We start from the raw sequence: 22,307 nt of genomic DNA, 5'->3' as shown, positions 1-22,307 counted from the left end.
TCTCCTTTCGGTAATTAGGATCACAGCCATGTGTTTACCTCTTATCCCAATGAACAACACCCACAAAGTCATTCCCAAACAAGAGTTGTCTGGCATAATAAGAATACCAAGTGGGATAAGCTCCATGACATCTATGCCTCATTCCCTTAGTTGAATTATTACCTGTGGTCTTCCAACTTCATGCACCAAAAGCATCACTGAAGTAATCCTCATCGGTGTGGAAGCATATATTCCCAATTCCGCACTAAATTCCCTTTCCCCAAGTAAAGTCGTGGTACTTTAAAATGTGTGCCAAGGTAGCAAAAATGAAGAATGAACCATACTGCAATTCCTCACTACTTGCACCAAAGCTTGAAAGAGCTACCAAAAATCATGAATGAATCAAAAACTGATTTCAAAAATGACCCAAAAGCAGTAAACTTGTATTGTGCACAAATGGTAGTTATCTCTTGTCGAAGCAATAGTCATAACTACTTAGATTTCTTCATATTCCTCTCCTAGATCCTAGAAATTAGACTATTTGCAATCCAACCATCAAAATAGATTCATCTTTCTAGGTGACCTCAATATCCATAATAATTCTAACTGGCTCTCCTTTTCCAACACCATTGACCATGCTGGACAAGAGGCAGAAATCTCTGCAATTAGCAATGACTTCACACAAATCATTCATCTACCTACATGAATTCATGATAACCCTCTTCACTCTCCCAATAATCTGGATCTCTTTTTAACCAGCTCTCCCTCGAGATATACTATAGAGGTCACTGCTCCTCTTGGCAGCTCACACCACAATCTTGTACAAGTCTCCTTTCTTACAGAACATCCTTCCTCAAGACACTCCTGAGACCTTGCATACTTAGCACTAAAAAGGTGCCAAATGGGATGACCTCCAGAATGCTTTCTTTCCATGGGAGTGATTGCTTCAGTTCATCCGATCCTAACACCTGCTCTGAATGAGACACAGAAATTATTTCCACCAGCACGAAGGCCTTTATTCCTCATTCTACCCAAAATCCTCGTCTGCCTTTCAAACTCTGGTTCAGCAGAAAGTATATCAGAGCAGTCAAAGAAGAAAATTCAGATTACTGCAGGTAGCTTGAATCAAGAAATCTAGCTAATGCTCTACATATACCAAAACACACAAGGAATGCAAAACAGTCATCAGCAGATCTAAATCCAATTTCATAAAGGCCAACAGTAGAAAACTTGCCTCCTGTCCAAATGGAAGCTGTGCTTTCTAGTCCTTATAATAAATTTAGTTTAATCCTTTATCCAAGTGTGAGCAAACAAAGTTTGCGCTTGAAAGTATCTTCAGGACTGGGGTAAGGTAATACAACACCGGGAAACTCGTTGCAAAGGTGGAGCAAGCTAACATCATTCCTCTCTCAGTATCTCCCATAATGCAAAACACATCTCCTTGCAGATATGTATAATTGTTATGCATTAAGGGAAGAGCCACTACCCAGACTAGTTTCGACCTTTATTGAGGTCTCTTCAGTGGGAGCTAGGCCTAAGTGGAGATACCAGGCAGAAGCATTAGCAAGGTCATCTCTACTTATAGGAGTTGCCAAACAGTGTGCCACCTTTTTATTAAATTACTCTGGATTTAGAGAAAGACGTTGAAAGTTTATTTTTCACTAGTCTAACCAAGTGAAAAATAAACTTTCAACTTTCTAGTCCCCAATCGTTGGACTCAACGTTTGCTCACCTGTACCTCACTCTCTCTCTCTCACACACACACCTGTTACTTCACTCGAAAATAAAACTGACTTCCTAGAATTGCTCTCTTCCTCCAACTCTTGCATTGAAGACCAAAGGAAATCATATCCTACTATATTGATATCTGAGCCATATGCCTCCTGTAGTGTTTCAAAAAAAGTCAGAGAATTACTAAATAACTTGGACACTAAAAAGTCTCCTGGTCCTGATTGCATCTCTCCATTTGTTCTCAAATACTGTGCTCCAGAGCTAACACCATTCCTGTATTGTCTCTACATATTATACATAGCTAGTACTAATTCCAATGTGCAGAAGTAATCACACATCCACCTATTCCATAAAAAGGAAGATAGAAATCTATTGTCAAACTAATGACCAATCGCCATCACCTCAGCCCTCTCCAAAATAATGGAGAAAGTAGTCCATAGCCAACTTTTTCACTACCTACAGGCCTCCCAATTAATCAGCAACCACCAGTATGGATTCTGCCATTCAAGATCCATACATACCCTCTTAGCTTACATCACCCATCACTGGACATGTGCAATGAAAACATTTGGAGAAGCTTGTGCTGTTGCTCTTGACATTTCCAGAGCTTATGATGGATGTCTGGCATCAAGGTTTGCTAAAAAATTGCATCCTTTGGTCTATCTGAAGCCACCCTTTGTAACTGGGTTGCTGGCCTCCTGTCTGGTTGTTGTTCACTGCATGTCATTGTTGATGACTCTCTCTCTGAGGTTGACCACCAATGCAGGAGTACCTTGGTGCTCTGTCCTATCACCTATCCGAGGTGTGGCCAACTTCATTCTATACGAGGGCCAATATATGATGAGTGGTAGCGTCACGGGCCGCACACTTTTAGACACAACTTAAATAAACTCTGCATTTTTTCAAGGCAATAGTTATATGTATTGAATTACTATATTTGTTAAATCATTTTACTACTGGGAGAACAATATAAAATACTTGATTGATTTAAATATAAGTTGTTAAATTAAAAATTTAATTACATATTTCTGGGTTTTTTTTTTTACATGTAACACAACTTAATGAGAACACTGTGGGTGTTCATGTGTGGCAACAAGTTCATCAAAGTCGATTTTCAATGATGATGTCGATATTCATAACGAATCCTGAACGTAGTCAGTCAGTCAGTCAGTCAGCTTCTTTGTGACGATTTAACTGCCCTCATAGTTGAGAAAGTGCATTCACATATGTATGTGCTTCTAAACATAGATGCAATTCTCAAGAATAAATGCAAATTACGTACAATTTTAGTACGTACTTGTACAACGTATTCTTGGTATTTAGCGACATGGTGCTTGTATGTAGTGGCGCTTGAGGTTATATTCCTTGTGCACAGACAATACTTGCAACACACAAGGTGCTGTGGTTTGTTGTCGTTAGTTTTTAAACAGAAATTCACTTTCTCATTTCTCCTGAAATGACCTGTTTTCTTCATAGATCTTATGTTTCTTACTCATAGTATACAAAGGCTGAAGTAACTGACCAGGGGACACAAACTATAACAATAACACTGTTAACTGCGAAACTGAGTCTCTGAAACTGATCACTGTAACCAGAGCAGAGCAAGTGACTTCCAATGATGTGTTACTCGGGAGCACATAGAAATCTACCACTCCCACTACTACTACTACAACTCGCACAGAGAAGCAGCAGATTTTATAAATTGAGTAATTTTTTAAAGCAATTTTGATTCCGTGTTGAGAATATAAATTGTTTGTCATCAGAAATAATGATTCTTGTAGAAAGGCTTATACGGTGGTTAAACATGATAACTAAATACTTAAGGAATTGACAGCGTACACTAGAAATATAAATTAAATCAACTTTAATATATACTTTCCGATATTTCAGCAACGTCACATTGTCATCTTCATTGGAACTTAAGATAAAGACGCGCACGCAAGTACTACATAACAGCAAATGGGAAACGGTGCGTTCTGCCGGGTTATATTAGATGTTTCTTGGCCTTTGGGCTGAAGTTCTTCAGCTGAAGAAGAACTTCAGCCCAAAGGCCAAGAACTTCCTCGCTTTGTTTCTCATTTGCTGTTATGTAGTACTTGCGTACACGTGTCTTTATCTTAAGTTCCCATGAATATGGCAACGTGACGTTGCCGAAATATTGGAAAGTATATATTAAAGTTGATTTAATTTATATTTCTAGCGTACGCTGTCAATTCCTTAAGTATTTAGTTATCATGTTTAACCAGTGTATAAGCCTTTCTACTAGAATTACTATCATCCGCGAAGATTCCATCGCACATAAGGCCTGCCATTACGGCAAACTGTAGCTGAAGTTATCTAGACAACTGAATCGTCTGACCTTCCTAAAACGCTGCCAGGATAATCAGGTAATCCCAAATTGTGTAAAATTTAAGCACCGTTTCGTTTCACAGAAAGCTCTCCGTATCTACAATATGGTTTCACTATATGATGTGTTCTATATGATATGGTCATATCATCAAGTGTGACCATATCATATATAGTCACACTTGATGATGTGTTCACTATTTGGCCACATGGCATGGATACACTCCTCTCCTTAACACACTTAAACAATCAACATCCTAGAATCAAGTTCACCCTGGAAAAAGAGAAAAACAATAGCCTCCCCTTCCTAGGCACACTAGTCACCTGCCAACCTGATGGAACCTTGGTTTTCTCAGTTTATAGAAAACCCACCCATACAGGCAAATACATTCACCAACAATCACCCCCCCCATCACAACAATATGGAGCTATTAAGACACTATTTAACAGGGCAAAACTAATCTGTTCAAATGACCAAGCCCTAACTACATCCTCAACACTTTTTCAGCCAATGGCTACCCCCCCCCCCCAAAAAAATCCAAAAACCAGTTATCCACAACCCACCCACCCCCTTTCACAAAAAAGATTACTCTAAATACATCACCATTCCCTACATCTGAAGCACCTTGCAAAAACTGAACAAAATCCTAAAAAAACATGACTTGACCTCCTGTTACAGACCATACAGAAAATTGGCATCCCTTATCTGCTCCACTAAAGACCAACCACTTCCTCTAGACATACCTGGTGTATACCAGGCCCCTTGCAGCTGTAAATTGTCCTACTTTTTAGCCAAACAGGCAGGACAGCAAATATCAGAATCTCAGAACACAAGGACTACATCCAATTTCACTTTGGATACTCGCCACAGAATAAGGTGGAAGAAAGCCACAGTAATACACCACAACAAGTTCAAATATGAAAGATTATTCATGGAATCAGACTCAGCCCTTAGGAACATGCCAAACCTCAACAAATTTGGATGCATGAGACTGCCCGAAATTTGGGAAACATATATCAGAAGAACTTCAACCCAAAGGCCAAGAACACTTAATATAGCCCGCCAGGGGGCACCATCAGGACTTATGGAAAACGGTAGCTTCCTCGCTTCGTTTCTCATTTGCTGTTATGTAGTACTTGCATGCAAGTGTCTTCATCTTAAGTTCCCATGAAGATGACAACGTAACGTTGCCGAATGGGAAAGTATATATTAAAGTTGATTTAATTTATATCTCTACTGTACACTGTCAATTCCTTAAGTATTAATTATCAGAAAATCTGCGGTCGAAACTAATAGCTAAATTGATAATACATATAATTTAATATAGTTTTTTAGCCTGTAGTGGGCCACACAAAATCACTTTATGGGTTGCATGTGGCCCACTGTTGGCCACCTATGACCTATCCTCTTTCTCATGTACGTAAACTACCTATGCTCAATCACCACTAATTCTTTTTTGTATAATAAGACAAGTGGAGCATCCATAATTATAGAATCACACATGTACCACAGTAAAAATTAAATTTATTATGCATATATTTCGTCTCGTAAGCCATATCAGTACAAACAACGAACAATAATAAGGAATTTGAATAGACAGAATGTATGAGTTACATTGTAATCCCTCCTATATATACAGTCACATGTTCATAGATTAAAACTATTGGGCTGAAAATAAATTGAAATAGATTAGTTAAAAAGAAAATATAAGATATTACAAATTTATTTAATACAGTTGAGGATAACAATTTCCCATACTTTTGGAATATGGAATAGTAAGGCAGTCATGAGAGGTCAGGTAGATGAAGTAGGGCTTGCTTTAGCACTTTCTCTGTATAAACATTCATGCTTATATATCAATCTATGCAGCAGCTTGGTGTGCAGCATAGAAGAGCAACTTGGAGAGTTTCAATTGAAACAGGGTAAGCTGTATGCTAGAATCTCATTTCTGAAGAAGTGCAGACATGGTAAACTAATACCGACTTTTGATAAGTTAAAGGAAGTTGTTCAATCATCAAGGCTCATAAAATTTATCTAAAAGCTAGCTATTCTTTGGTGCTCAATCAGTTACAAGTTTCAAAAAAAGGAATTGGCATTAAATATCATAAATACTCAACTTTATTAGAATGACTGCAGAAAAATACAACTAAATTACCTATGGACAAATGGGTTGTTAAGTTATCGAGCTGTACTCTAACCAAAGATGAACTGAAAGTACTAGCACGAAGCCACGAGTTTGCGATTTTGCCCAAACATATTCTCTATTTAGATATCATGCACAACATTGAAAAGAACATGAGTAATCTGTCTAGTAATGAAGCTAATAGACATTTTGAACAGCCAAGGTGATCTATGATGCACAACAATCAGAAATGAATACCCCACTGTCAGAATTAAAATCCATCCTTAAATCAAAAAATGAAATTACTTCATGATCGCAATACATACTCCCAGCTTAATACTGATCTACCAAAAGTCAACTCAGAAAACTCAAATTATTGGATAAAACATCTGTAAATCAAGAAACCATCAAAAGACTCAAAACATATTTGGGCTCACCAAAATTACATAAAAGCAACTATCCACGTAGACCTATTGTGGATTGTATACACGTAGACCCATGTCCACAATCTCAAGATTTCTGTCTTACTTTTTTCTGTCCCTCATTGGCCACTCAAGCTTCTATAAAAAATTTCACAGAATTTATTGCAAGAATAAAATACATTAACTAGCAGATAGGCATGTTGGAAAGCTCTGACATCATCTCTCTCTTCACAAATATCCCTCACAAAGAGACAATAGAATTTCTAGCCCAAAAATTTCCATTGGACATTCAAATTTACAATTACATCTGGTTACTTCATGTGGAAAGATAAAATACATAAACAAGAGGAAGGAACTCCAATGGGCTCATCCCTATCACCTAACCCACCCAACGTTTATCTTGAACACCTAGAACTTCTCTCTTGACCTAAAACCAACAATTTGGTTGCAGTACATTGATGATGCCTTTGCAATCTGGAGTCACACAGAACCAGAATTCCATTCATTTCTACAAAATATCAACACCTTACATCCTTGTATTAAGTTCGCACTAGAAAAATAATTGTATGATTCTTTTTTTCTATCTGACAAAAAGTATTTTCTTTCTAGTACACATCCAGCATAAGAAAGATGGATCCATTTCCACTTCTACCAGAAACCAAATTTTACTGGTTGTTATATCCACAATACATCTCAAAAATATGGCATCATAAAATCCCTAGTATCAAGAGTACTGAAGAATCTCTAAAATAAGAAACTATCACAGAAATATGGAAACTATCAAAGAAACAGCCTTTGTTTATGGATAAAGTATAAAATAAATGTTTATGTTTATGGACAAACAGGAAGACCTGTCCATAAACATATCTCTGAACATCAAGACCACATCTGGCTTATCAAACCTCACAAATCTGGCCTGGCACAACATGGAACTGACAACACCAGCCATGGGATCCAATGGGAAAACACCAAGCTGCTGCATAGGTCCACATATAAACATCAACATTTATACAAAGTGATGAAGCACTACTTCATTGACCTAATCATAATGACTGACTCACTATTCCAAAATTGTTATCCTTAACTGTATTAAATAAATTTGCAATCTCTTATATTTTATTTTCAGCCCAATAGTTTTAACCCTTGAACACAAGGTTGTATACATAGAAGGATTCCAATTTGACACATGCATTCTGTTTCTTTATTCAAATTCCTTATCGTTGTTCACTGTTTTGTACTAATGATGCCTTACAAAATGTTAGACAAAATATATGCATAATAAATTTCATTTTTACTGTGATACAAGTGTGATTCTACAGTTATCACTAATCCTATCCATAACTTTGCAGACGATAGTACTCTCCATTCTTGCTACTCATTTGACAAACCATGCAGCACACAAATATCCAAAGCATCATGATGATCAACAACTAGTGCCTTAAACATTGATCTATGTACTATTTTTCAATGGGACAAGGCCAATCCAATGCCACCAGTCTTGCTTCTTCTCTTGCAAAAGAAATCTAAGAGCTCACATTCTCAGTAATACACAAATCACCAGACAAGATTAGATCTCAAGGCTTGGACAAACGTTTACCTCCATTCTCCCCTGGCACAAACACATCGCAACAACTTCCTAAGCATCCAAAAAACTAGGCATTCTCTTTCTTCGAGATGCTATTTTATACCCAACCAACCATTAACAATATACAAATCACAAATTCATTCATGCTTAGAATACTGCTCATATGTTTGCAGTGGAGCACCTAAAACTTCTCTAAAAAATTCTTGTTCCTGTCCAGAGAAGAGCAATTTGGATCATAGATTATCCCTCTCTTACAGATTATTTCAATCTCTATCTCTCACACACAGTGTTTTGACTGTGTGTCTGTTAATACAAGATGCACCTGTTAATACAAGAGCAACAGTTGCACAGCATCTCTTTCCTGTGCAAATGCAAGTAAAATCTGCTTTTCTTCTTCCTGTTTCATTCTATCTACTTCAGTTTCAGGAACAGCCTTTCAGAATAAGTATTTCCAAACAAAAACAGCTTACAACTCTTCAATAAAAATGTCAATATGGTTCTGGGGGTTTGCTAACAGGTTTTCATTTGACAAACCTGTTACTGCTCAAATATTAGAATCCTCAAGATCTACCATGACCAGGGACCTGAACTCAGATTTCCTAGCTTTATCCCAGTGGGGCAAGGACAACCTTGTAAACTTCAATACCACCAAAACTAATTTCTGTCTAATCTCTCGCAAAACAGAGCTCGTATCCCCTCCCCCTTATCTTCAGTAATACTGAGATCCAAACATGATCAGATTTTTCTTCTTAGACTAACTTGCATCTCCAATCTTTCCTGACACAACCATATTTCAACTATAGCTTCTGCAGTCACCAAAAAACTTGGTGGCTGCAGAAGAACTTACTTTTTCGTAAGGAGGAATGGAGTGTACGGTCATCAGCAAAGCTATGGATAAGACTGGAAAATTTCTCATTGGCCTGGGTCCATAGGCGGGTAGTAAAAGCAAAAAGATCAGCTGTGGATTGCAAGTTGCAGAATCCATACTGCTGGTCACTGATTAGCTGGTATGTTTCTGGATGATTCAAGAGTTGGTTGTTGATTAAAGTAAAAGAAAGAATAAATTTGAAAGAATAACTATACTGAATGCTGATGGTATGCAGGTGACTGATGCAGTTCAACTATGAGCAGCAATTTTGCTAAAAGCCATCAATCTGGTATATGCAACATTGAACTCACTGCAACCTCTTCACTGTATGAGGAAACTCATGTGGATGAGAAGAAAGTACTAGAGCCTGTTGCAGAAGTTGAAGAATTCTGCAACAGGAACTGATTAGTGAGGTCTTATTAAGGCCTTGTAAAGAGGTGAATGACATTTCACCTCTTTACAAGGCCTTGATGAGACCGAACTTAGACTATTGGGCACAGCTCTGGTCTCTGTGGTCATTCTGATACAGTGGAGAGAGTGGAAAGAAGAGTGTAAAAAATAATATCAGGATTGTGAAGACAAACTGAGAATTTGTAGGCTGCAGACACTAGCAAACAGGAGAAGGGGGGGGGCGATATGATTGAGACTTACAAACTTCTGAAAGGGGTTATACAGAATTTCAGTAGATGGAATTTTTCATTTTATGGAGAATGGGGAAAGGATGCAAGGGCATCCATGGAAGTTGAGAATAAATGCTGTCCTGAAGGGGGGGTCAAGGCTAGATTTTTCTCTCACATAGTAGTACATGATTGCAATGGATTGCTGTTGGATGTTTTGTGCAAGTATCATGAATGAATTCAAGAACAGGCATGATAGCTGGTACAAATAGTATGGCCTCCCTCAATGAGTTCCTGAGTCCCTGGAGGTCTCTCTCTTAATAATAATAATAATAATATTGGTATTTTAAGGGAATTACAACATAGACTAATATATTAACTAAGGTAAATTTAATTAACACTTCCAGTATTTTGGCAAAGTCAAATTGACATTATCAGGGAATACAATATAATATGATATGTAATGACACTGAACTGACATGTCAGCTGACAGTAAGCCTCAAGTCCTGAATAGTGACTCCTAGTGGACTTGGCTGGACTAAAGTACGAAGGATGAGAGTAATGCAAATGAAATTTGTTGATGTTTGGGTAGTTTCTTAGGCAGAAGCAGATTCAAGGAAAAGTCTTCCGTATTTATATTCGCTGTGTGAAGTATAGGTGTCTAAAGCATTGTCAGGAAGTCCTGATAGTGGCTGTCTTGCCATAATAGGATAGTTTACAACAGACTTTAAAGTGGACAGGCTCTCTCTCCCCCTCTTTTTTTTTTTTTTTTTTTTTTTTTGTGTGTGTGTTTTCCTCCCAATAGTAACTCTACCAGGAGGTAATTTATTCCTACATGCTCCATTGCATACAATGCTTATGTTACACATAGCTTCTAAGTACTTATTAACATTTACATTTCCAATTTTGTATCAATATTCATATTTACATTTATATTTTTACATCTATATATGAATAGATGAACTCAAAACAATCAAACACGGAATAGCGATAGGATGGACCACCATGGGAAAATTACAGAAAATCTGGAAAACAAACAAGATATCTAAGCAAGCCAAAATCAAATTATATGAAGCAATAATTATACCAACAGTCATCTATGGAGCAGAAACGTGGACAGTTAAAAAAAGAGAGGAGAAAAAACTGCTGGCATTTGAAATGAAATGCTTAAGAAAAATAATTAGAACAAGTTGGATAGAAAAGAAAACAAACATCACAGTCAGACAAGAACTATTGTATAAAAAGACAATAATAGAAAAAATTAGAAAACAACAACTGAGATGGTTTGGACACACTGTACGCATGGATGCGTACAGACTTCCTAACATCCTAATCAATACTTTTCCAACTGAAAAAAGAAGACCCTGAAGATCAAGAATTACCTGGCTGAAATTAATAAAGAACATCTCAGGATGCAAAACATATAAGGAACTTTTTTCAAACAGCAAGGAATAGAGAAGACTGGAAGGTCCTGCTTAAGAGAAGACTCAACCCGTCTTAGACAGAAGAGAAGAAGAAGATGTACATAAAATAGGAGTCTATTCTGAACACAAATTTTCAGGACACTTGAAGGCCAGGAGACTTTTTGGTATCTAATTTTTGACAGGATTTTTCTGATCACTTCCCAGGGGCAGGTCAAAGGAAGCATTGAATGTTAGGTGTTTGGAATGGGTGGGAGGATATTAACAAAATCACCTATGCAGACATTTGACAAGAGATTGGCTTTTATTGTGGGTGATGATGCAATAGACCCATCTAGGTGCAGTAACAGTGGGAGCAGTATTGGGCAAAAGTTGTGGCCAACTGCTTTGACAAGAAACCAAAATGTGCATCTGCCATTGGGCACAAGGTAAGTTTCCTGCTTTTTTGGCTCTTGGGAAATCAGTTTTTGATATGAGGTTTTTTTTTCATGCAGTTATTTTGGGTTTTGGTGTAAGCAATGAGAGAAGGCAGAGTTCTTGATGACAGCCAATTAGAGTATGCTTAGTTCTTCATTTGTACAGTCTTGGCAAATCATTTGTAAAAACAGGCTTACTTAGGGGATATGAATTTAGCATGGAATGGGAATATGTGCTTCCATTCCAGAGAGGATTACTTCAGTGATGCATTCAGTGCATATGCTTGGGTTGGAAGGCCAAAAGCATAACACGGCCTAGGGTATGAGGCAAAGAAATCTCAGAGGTCATCCCACTTGATGTTCTTATAATGCCAGATGACTCTTGTTTGAAAATAACTCTATGAGTGTTGCTTGGTGGGGGAAGAGGTAAGCACAAAGTTATCTGAATTACCTATGGGAGTACACAACCATCATATTTGGAGGGATCATTAGTGAGGAAAGAGGTACAGAGTGTTTGAAGTTATCTAGTACTCCAGTGAGCAGGTGAACAATTTGCATAAGGTCAATCATGATGGCAAACATCTTAGCACCTCTACTTGCTTGTCTGTACAGTTGGAGAAGGAAAGTCAGTTGGTATTGTGAACATTTTAAACTATTAAAACTATTAGAATTTCAGGAAAAGACAATGAAATTATTATCATGTAAAACCTCTCATGATATGTGACTTCGTAACTTATCAGGTTCAGTTTTACATATTTTTTGTTTAGGAGAATGTACTCAGAGTAATGTTAATCTTTTGACTGAAATAATCTTTTCTGCAATAATATTGTATTGAACCTTTGTTAACATAAAGTAGTGCATGCCATCATCATGTAAGGCTACTAAGTAATGTTAAATCAGTAAGTTTAATGCTAAGATTAGTGAGAAAATTCTAAGAATTGCCATGGATGGAAATTTCCAAAGACCTGCAAAGAATGACATCATGTCCAAAGGTCAATACGTGACCATAGTTGCCATGAATAAAGAATTCCAAGGATGCCCAAAGAATGATGTCAGCATGTCTGAAGGTAAATATGTAACCAATTTTGAGAAATGTGTGCATGCGCACGACAGAAGTCAAGGCCTATATAAGACAATTCATCAGGAAGGAAATGGGTCTTAAAATTTTCTAAGCCTTCTCTTACCTGTCTCCTGTCATGCCAAGATCACTGTCAGAAGAGAAGCATTGTGAGTTCTGAGTCTTCTACCTGGATCGCTGCCACGTGAGAACTACTGTATCAAGTCATCATGAAAGGAAAGAGCTGTATATTGCAGTCATGTTAAGGATCCAATAAGGAAAGGCACAGTCGACTACTTGAACAAGGAAGAAATTTAGGTTATTCTACAAAACCCTATTCTACATGTTTGTAGAATAGGTTTTTCACCCTATTCTACAAACATGTACTTCCTGCTGCAAAAAAGGCAAATCATCCAGAGAATAGCAAATCCTGGCAAGACTTAATTAGACTATGCAGATAAGATTAACTGTCCTATCATAACAGTAATTAAGTTTATATGAAGCTGGAGTAAATGGCCATGACAGGACAAGTCCTTCAGTTAAGTACTTATACCTAAAACAGGATAGGGAAGAGATGAAAAGATATCATTTTGATCTGCATTCTATAGGTTTGCCACCACTGAAGTAGAATATAATATATGGTATATTATACCACTAAACTAACTTTTCATGGCTCTCTAAAATAGAGAAATAAATAAAAATAAGAAGTTAAGGTACAACTTACCTGCAGCCTGCCATCAAGTGATCTTGGAATAGTTACACACTTGCTAGGTTGTCCAGGACAACTTAATGCTTTCTCCAACTCTTCTATCGATCCTTTCTTCTTCTTTAGTTTTTTTACTAAAGAGTCTACAGCTTTTTCTGCCCATTTCTCTTCCTCATCTCCTTGTTTCCATCCTAATAATTTTTTTACAGCAGGACTTGTGAAGGAAAACAAGCTATTTAAAGATGACATATCACTTCTTATGTTTCGTATTTGTGTGATATTTACACATCCATTCTCTGCAAAAAGAAACTGGGGGAGAAAAAAGAGAAAAATGTAAAAGCAAGAACAGTTTAACACACATATATTACTTGGAAAGAAGTCAATGGACACTCCCAATGGGCAAGATGAATCATGCCATGTAAAAGGTCGTGTTTGTAGCTGATATAAATTGAAGGAATGTGATGCTCCCAAGTCAGCACAACTGTCTCTGGGTGAAATCGCTGTGAGAAGGGAACTGACAGAGTTTGAAGGAGACATTGTGATAGGATGCCATGTTGCAGACTTATCAGTTGAGCAAACTGTTGACAAATTGGACCATCCCAGCTCAACAACCAGTCATACCATACTGAGATGGAAGTGCTGGGAGTCAAATGTAAGTGCTACATACAGCGAACAACCCACCACACTCACTGAACATGAGCATTGGGTACTACAAAGAATGATATATAAAAATTGCTATTCATTGTCTGACACATTGAACATGGAGTTCCGTGCATTGGCTGGAACATTAATCTACATAAAAATATTCAGAACAGAGGCTCACAACATGAGTTTGACTGCAATGTGCCAGCCCACACATTACCCAAACCACCATGTAGCATCGTCTTCAGTGGTGCAAAAAGTATGTAATGGGACGCAGGAGTTTGGAAAGCTGTGTTATGGAGTGACAAATCACATTACACCCTCTATCAAGCAGATGGAGAGGCATGGGTGTAGCAGATGCCTGGTGAATGTGTCTTATCAGAGTGCATAACCCCAACAATGAAATTCAGAGGTGGCAGCATGATGGTGTGGTCCTGTATCTCTTAATTTGGCTCAGAACTCTGTATTTCCATGAATATTGAACCTCTGAGAGGTACCTGAATATGCTTCCTGCTTTGTGGCATTTCTATGGAACTGACCACTGTCTCTTTCAGCAAGACATAAGGCTGCTGTAACTGTGTGGTTTGTGGACATCAATGTCACCACACTTGACTGGCCTCCACAGAAACCTGATCTCAACCCCTATTGAATATTTGTAGGATGAACTGGAGCATTGTGCAAGGTCAACAGACATCTATCTACCCCACAGCAGTTCAGTACCTTATTACATGCCTACAGGAAGAATGGTCCAAAATTCCTATTGATCACTATCATATGCTTGTGGAAAGTATGCCACAGTGGACTGCTGCAGTCATCACAGTGAAACGAGGTCCTACATCTTATTAAGTTGGTGCCATGGCTATTTGCTCCTCACACTATGGTAACCACTGACTTCTTTCCAAGTAGTGTGTGTGTGTGTGTGTAATTTCTATATTAGTAAAAACCATATATCTCTCCCTCTCTCACACCTTCCCATTCTCCTTTTAAGTAAAACATTGAAGGTTTGTCATTAAATATATGCACACATATTTTTACATAATATTCACCAGACTGATACAGATTCATTTAATGTTTATGGTTCACTATATAATTCAACATGAGCCACTCATGTTTCTTGATTAACAATCACCACAATTAGAATTTTTCAGCCAGTTTAAGTGATCTGTTCACTGATGAAATCATGATGCAACTTCCATATATATATATATACAGTCCATTACTTACGTATTCTGTATATCAACAACCTGTTACTAATTCAAAATGAATGTCTGACTTCATGTAGTACTAAAAGAGAGAGTGTTCAAAAAGTATGATTTTTCCAAAAGAATTAACAATAGTGTGATCATTTATAATATTTTTTGTTTTGCTTTTATGAGTGTAAATGAATGTTTATTATACCAAAATTTTGTTATTACATACTGCTTGAATGTAGTTTATTATTATTATCATTATTATTATACAGGCACCTCCATGAAATCTGAAGACTCATTGCAGGAGACCCAAAACCATCCACACAATCTACCCCATTAACAGACACAGCACTAACAACTGACTCTGGCAACTCAAACAAAAAAAAATCCAGTCCTCACAATCCTACTAACCATACCTTTATTCAACTTCCAGGGACTTCTTGTTGTGGCCCTCTAGCCAAGTGCTGAAGCATTTTCTCTGCATCAATCCTATAAATCCTTCAAATAAGTTAAATGTTACTATATATCCCTCTTTTTTTCTTTAATTATCATCCACCACCAACAACAATCCATGTGGACAACAGACCACTTACCACCTTGGTTGATCACCTGTAAATTTCCTCCACGCCTTCCTTAACCACGAATATAATTTCTTGGCATCTTTCATTTAGAATTCCATGTAGTATTGTCAAATGTACCTTTGCAAAATCCAGCAGAATTTGTGTAGCCATTTCCTTTATTAACTCTGCTGTCACTCGAGTATAAAAAGTTAGTAAATTACTAAGACATGACTGACTTTGAGGTGCTTAAGAGTGAAAGCTGTATAACTGAGAGGAGACCTCCACGTAGCCTTTAAAGGAATGCGGAGAACCGACCAGGGCTTCTGACCAAATGTCCAATCCTCACTTTCTTGTGGTGTTAGGAACTTAGGTATCTTGATACTTGGGTACCTTGGTAGTTAGGTCCCTGGATACTGAACGAACGAGGATGGGCTGGCAATTTGGGATTTAGCCAAACAAATTGTATTCTTGTTGGCTTCAACCAAAACATAGAATGATGATACAACATTACAGAATTTTGTACCAGCTGGGGTGTTGCCTGGTTAAACGAGGGCCCCGTTGGTTTTGCCAGGGAACCAGGACGAACTGCAAAAAGTCAGCTATTCGAACAAATGCTAAAATACACCCCAACTCAACATCACCAGAATTCAATGTTGGTAGTACCATCACAAGATTGGTACTATCAACATAAGAAGCAGGAATAGTAAAGAAATGGAATTGGATAAGTACCAGATGGACATAATAGGGGTAACTGAAACAAAAAAAGGAGAAAAACAAGTGAGATCTTGCTCAGCAATAAATAGAAAATGTTATATTCAGGCAATGACAATCAAGAAAAAAGAAGGAGTATCCCCAGTATTCAACACTAAATACAAGGCTAATCTTCTTGAATGGCAGTCAGTCTCAAGTAGAGCGATGTGAGCAAATATCAGAATGGGGACTGGACAATGAGACTTATTTGTGCCTATGGTCCCACAGAAGATTCTGCTAAGGTAGAAGTGGAGGAATTTTTTTGAGGATTTAGAGAAAGCAGCTGACACAATGAAAAAGGAAAAGTTGGTCCTTGTTGGGGATCTAAATAGCAGAGTAGGAAATGATTGTCAGACATACAAAAATATATTGGGAAAATTTGGAGAAAAGAGCAAAGCTAATAATAATGGCAAAATACCTGTTGGATTTATGCTCAGGACATGGACTGGTTATTACTAATACGATGTTACAACATAAAAATGTGCACAAATTCACATGGAGAGAAGAGGCAAGGAATAAGAAAAGTCTCATTGGCTATGTTAATGTCGATAGTGATGTTTTCTCTCTTGTGCAGGACACTAGAGTGTACAGAGGATTTGAAATTGGAAGTGATCACATTCTGAGGAGAATAAAATTGAATTTCATATTGAAAAGAAGAACATGTGAGAAAGTTTTAAAGCAAACAAAAGTTGAGCAGGTAAGATATGAGCTATAGACTAAAATATGCAAACATTATTGAAGAAAAAATTAAAGATTTTGAGAACAGGAACCAACCAAACCCTGGAGATTCAGTGGAAATCCCTGAAGAAAACACTGATTGATTCAGAAGCATGTGATGAGGTTGTTGGTAAGGATAGAAAAATAAGAACTCCATGGTGGACACAGGAAGTTAAGGAGGGCAGTGAAGCAAAAGAAGAAAGCATATCAAATGTTACTGGCAAATAAGTCAGCTTGTGCTCTTAGAGAATACAGAAACAAATGTAAGAAAGCTAAACTGTGTAAAACTAGCTTAACAAAAGTCATGGGAAGACTTTGGTAAGAATGGTAAGAACATAGAAAATAAATATCAAGGTGCAAGGTATTCCGGAGGTTGTTGAAGAATCTCAGAAATGGAGGAAAGAGTGCTGTAAAAGGAATTAAAGATGATAAAGGTAACATGAGAAATGGAGAAAAAAGATATCCTTGAAGTATGGAGTAATTACTTTGAAAAGTAGCTAAATGAAACAATCAGTGATAAAAAAAGCCATCAAAGGCTTGAAATGTGGAAAGGCAGCAGGAGTAGATGATATTCGACCAGAAATGCTCAAGTATGGAAGCATAAAAGTCTTACTGTGACTGCACTGCCTAGTTCAGAGGGACGAATTCCAGATGATTGGAGTAGAGCTCTCATAGTACTCCTATATAAAAAGGGAAATAAAACTGAAAGTGAGAATTACAGAGGTATTTCTCTACTGAGTGTTCCAGGTAAGATCTATATAAGTACACTTGAGAAATGGTTGAGAAGGATTATGGAAGAAAAGCCTGGTGAAGAACAAGCTGGATTCAGGCCAAATAGAGGCTGTCAGGATCAGATCTTCACTTTATGACAAATAGTCGAGAAAGCATGGGAATATAACAAAGATCTGTATTTAAGTTTTGTAGATCTGGAAAAGGCATATGACAAGTTGCCAAGAGAAAAGCAATTCAAAATGCTACAGTTATATGGTGTCGGCAGGGCATTATATCAAGCAATACTTAGTCTTTATTTGAGTTGTAAGTCAGCAGTTAGAATTGAAGGAAGTACAGGAAGGTGATTTAATGTTAAATCTGGTATCACACAAGGATGTACATTATCCCCTCTGAAGGAAAATGGTATTAAACCTGATATCAAAATTGGAGATGTTAATCTCAGCTCTTTGCTTTATGAAAATGATGTTATACTTCTAAATAAATTCATTACAAGTCTGCAAGATTCTTTAACTAAATTGAATAACTGTTATAATAGTTATGGTATGAAGGTCAAGAATAATAAGACAAAGAAAATGAGAATAGGCAGAAGCATTGAAAACAGCATTGTATCGTGAATGGAGAACCCGTGGAACAAGTAAAACATTTCAGCTACTTAGGCACGATTTTTAGTGAAGATGGTAAATTAAATATGGAAATAGACAACAGAATGAACAAAGCTGGTATGGTAGGAAGTTAATTGAATAAATTCATATGGAATAAGAGAGAAATTAGTCGGAACACTAAATTAGCTGTATAGAAGACTGCGTTCAAACCAATTTTAACTTATGGATTTGAGAGTTGGGTCAGAAATAAAACACTTGACTAAAGACTAGAGAGTCCTGAGAAAGATTAGGAGCATGAACAGATGGCATGAATGGCAATATCACATTAAAAACAAAGATATTAGGAAAGAACTTGACAATGTCAGCATTCAGGAATGCATTAGCAGAGCTAATCTCAGGTGATATGGTCACTTAAACAGAATGGGAGAGAAAAGATTAGCAAAACAAGTGTTCTCTGCCAGGTTGGCAGGAAAAAAAAAAAGACCTAGACAAAGACCAAGACATAGGTGGATTGATATGGTAAAAAGTGTCTTAGAAAATAGAAATATAAGATCTGATAATGTTGGAGTTTTGACAGGTGATAGACTGATTTGGAGGAAAATTGTAGATAGGAAGTTAGTAATGATATAAATTTTTCATGTAGTAATATCATATGCTGTACACCCCCTTGAGGGTACATGGCAGGAATTTGATGATGACTGACCCTTAACAAAGCCGTATTGCCCCTCAGAATGTCATTTTTATCCATTCATTTCTAAACCTTCCTCAATGCTCACTGCTGATTTGCCACTCAAATACAAATTATGTATTGCTTGATATACTTTACCATTTACATCATATAATTGTAGCTTTTCTCTTGGTACCCTGTTATGTGTTTTTTCCCAAATCGGCAAAACTCAAATAGAAATCCTTGCTATATTTCCGAGATTCCTCAAGTATTTTGTCTGAAAGTGGAAATTTGATCCTGATCTCTGTTTTGAATGAACCCAGCTTGTTATTATCCAAGTTTACCTTCCATAGTTTTTCTTAGCTCTTCTCAAGCATGCTTTCATAAATCTTACTTGGTATATACTCAATAAGGAAATTCCTCTCTAATTCTTACATTCAGTTTTATTTTTGCTTTTTTACTGATGAGTAGCATGAGCTCTATAATAGAATTTGACTTCCAACCATGACTTCTGGATAATGCAGTGCAGCAAATGTAAAACTTTATACCTCTATATTTGATCATTTCTGGTTAAATATCATCTGCTCTAGCTGCCGTTCCAAATTTCAGGTTTCTGAAGGCTTTTTCTACCACTAGTACTGATATGTACTCCAAATTGCATACCACTTGGATGTTTTCTATCCCCCGATTTAGCAATATTTTCAAAGTACTACTGCAAACATTGAATATATTTACCTCCAATATTTCATGTCACTTTTGTTATCTCTAATTTGACTTCCAACCATGACTTCTGGATTATGCAGTGCAGCAAATGTAAAACTTTATACGTCTATATTTGATCATTTCTGGTTAAACAATACTCTTTCCTCTATTTTTAAGCAGACTTATAGATTCCAGACATTTTGTCTCCTTTCTGACATTCATCTTTTAGTGAAAATTCTTACAAAAGTCTTCTCATTATTTTTATTTATCTGCTTTTACACATTACTTTGGCTTTCTTATATATTTTTCTATATTCTTTCAGAGTATATTTTATTATTATGATTCAGGACCTCAATAGTCAACTCATCTTGAGAGGCCCATCCTAGAAAATGCAAAGTCTATCATATCACTCCTTGAACTCATTGCCTGTTTGTGCTCTCACCACTCTTATCAGGCAATGCATCCACAGCTCAAATCACCCTCCATGGAAAAAAAAAAAAAAAAGAAAAAGAAAAAAAAAAAACCTACTCCTTTTTCTCACAGCTTCCTTTCACAACTTCAAACATATATACAGGTAACACCTTCGTATAACGCGGATGTTAGGTTCCACAGAAATGCCATGTTACATAAATCGCGTTACGCGAGACTCAGATCACATAAAAAAAGTAGGGTTGGGTTCCGAAATTGTTTTTTTTTTTAAATTATATAAACAATGATATATCCAACGAAAAAATATTTTTATTTAATTCAGGTAATTCATGTAAGTTAAGAAAACATGTAAACTATGAAACAAATACATAGTATAAGCTTATAAAAATATAAATTGTACGGAAACTTCATTGCACATTTTAATCATCATCACTGTCTTCAAAAATAACATTTCATAGATGGTCTTTATTTACTAGTGGTCGGACGTCATCATCATTTGAATCTCTTGTATATGACTTGTATATTTCTTATTGCATACTTCGGCTGGTTTAGTAATCAAAAAGTCAGTAATAAGACCTTGCTTAACACCATGCAACAATTTTTTATTAAGTTCATAATATGGAGCTAAACAAATATCCAATTGTCTCGTAAATTTTCTGGAGCGTTCCATTGAGGGATCATTAACAATAAAATAACTTCCTAACATTCTTGCCAAGTCCAATCCTTCTGCTAATTTCTTTAAATTGGATTCTTTAACGGATTCATCACAATCAGAATCTTCGGCAAAACTTTCCCCACCATTTGGTTCTATTAATTGTACCAGTTTCTCCTCATTTAAATCTATTTCCCCATCAATTAATTCACTAATTTTGTTTTCAACCATATCACAAAAGTCCTCTTTTGCGATATGGTTGAAAGTGGCCATTTATATAAAAATAAATTTTTTACATAAAAAGCATTACATATTGTACGTAACTCACAAAAATAAAGCGCTCAACTTGAGATTAACACACTTATGAATTTAATGCACTTTCCTGGCAGAAAAAAAGAAGACAATTTTCAACAATAAACACTTTATACGGTAAACAATTGATGTACATGCGTGATAAAGGGTATTTCTCCTAATATATATAAGTTTGCTAATTATAACTACACGCGCGATACGGGGAGACGCAAATTTAACAAAGATAAAATTTGATTTTTAAGTCACGCAGTGAAAAATGTATGAAAACATGAAGGGTTACTACAATTCCTAGAATTTGTTATATCGAAACCGCGTTGTATAAGTACTGCGTTATACAAGGGTTACTAAATTTGTAGACCGCGTTATTTCGAAACTGCGTTATACAAGGGTTACCTATATTTATTTATTTGAATGAGTTTACCATAGAATTCTGATTTTCTTATCCTTGCAAAGAATTCACTAGACATCTTTCAATGGCAAAATTAATCAATGTTTTTTCAGAGCTTGCCATTGAGTCTCCAAGGTTTAATTATCTTCAAACTTTCATTTTTTTTTTTGAAATAATATTTGTATACAGGTATCCCTTGCTTAATGCAGGATTTGATTAGCGCGCCGAAATTAATTGCGGCAATCCCTTGATATACGCAGCAAGAGTTTTGATTAACGCATCTTTAACCCTGCAGAGCTCGTAACTGATCTGGCAGATACATGCAAAATGTTTAATATAAATATTCTTCCACAATTCAGTGAATAGTTTGGTGGTCATGAGTAGCTGTGCATTCATATGTTACGAGTGATATTCTGCACTGTTTTTTGCTGTCAGTTTGGTTTAACACATGTTATGTAAAGGTTTGTGATCTTTGACAATAAACTGTATCTGAGAGATACCGCGACCTCCGATGTCAGTATAGTATGGTTTAGTTGGGTTTTTTTATACTTGTTCAATAATTTCTAGATTGTAACTGAAAATAAATAAACCATCATGTATTACTGAAATAGAGAGCCAATGGCTTATTTATCATACATGTCCTCTAGGAGATGTGCTTTACATTATGGAAAATATTAAGTAAAGTGATCTGGA

General features: G+C 36.5%; 1 protein-coding gene across 2 annotated transcripts in view; it reads right to left on the bottom strand.

The window, feature by feature from the left end:
• The window catches only part of LOC150106648 (protein mothers against dpp-like), a 149,860-nt gene that overhangs the window by 106,077 nt on the left and 21,476 nt on the right, over positions 1–22,307 (bottom strand). For both annotated transcript variants that reach the window (XM_090393239.1, XM_090393238.1), the window contains exon 2: positions 13,290–13,580. In XM_090393239.1, the coding sequence (XP_090249365.1) occupies positions 13,290–13,520 (231 nt within the window). In that variant the 5' untranslated portion in view covers positions 13,521–13,580. The remainder of the gene's footprint in view (positions 1–13,289; positions 13,581–22,307) is intronic.

This window comes from Typopeltis vanoorti, chromosome 5 (genome assembly GCF_054136105.1).
Source record: "Typopeltis vanoorti isolate ZY-2024b chromosome 5, IOZ_Tvanoo_1.0, whole genome shotgun sequence".
Lineage (NCBI taxonomy): Eukaryota > Metazoa > Arthropoda > Arachnida > Uropygi > Thelyphonidae > Typopeltis > Typopeltis vanoorti.
Note: the sequence above shows the minus strand (reverse complement) of the source record. Positions and strands in the feature narration are given on the sequence as shown.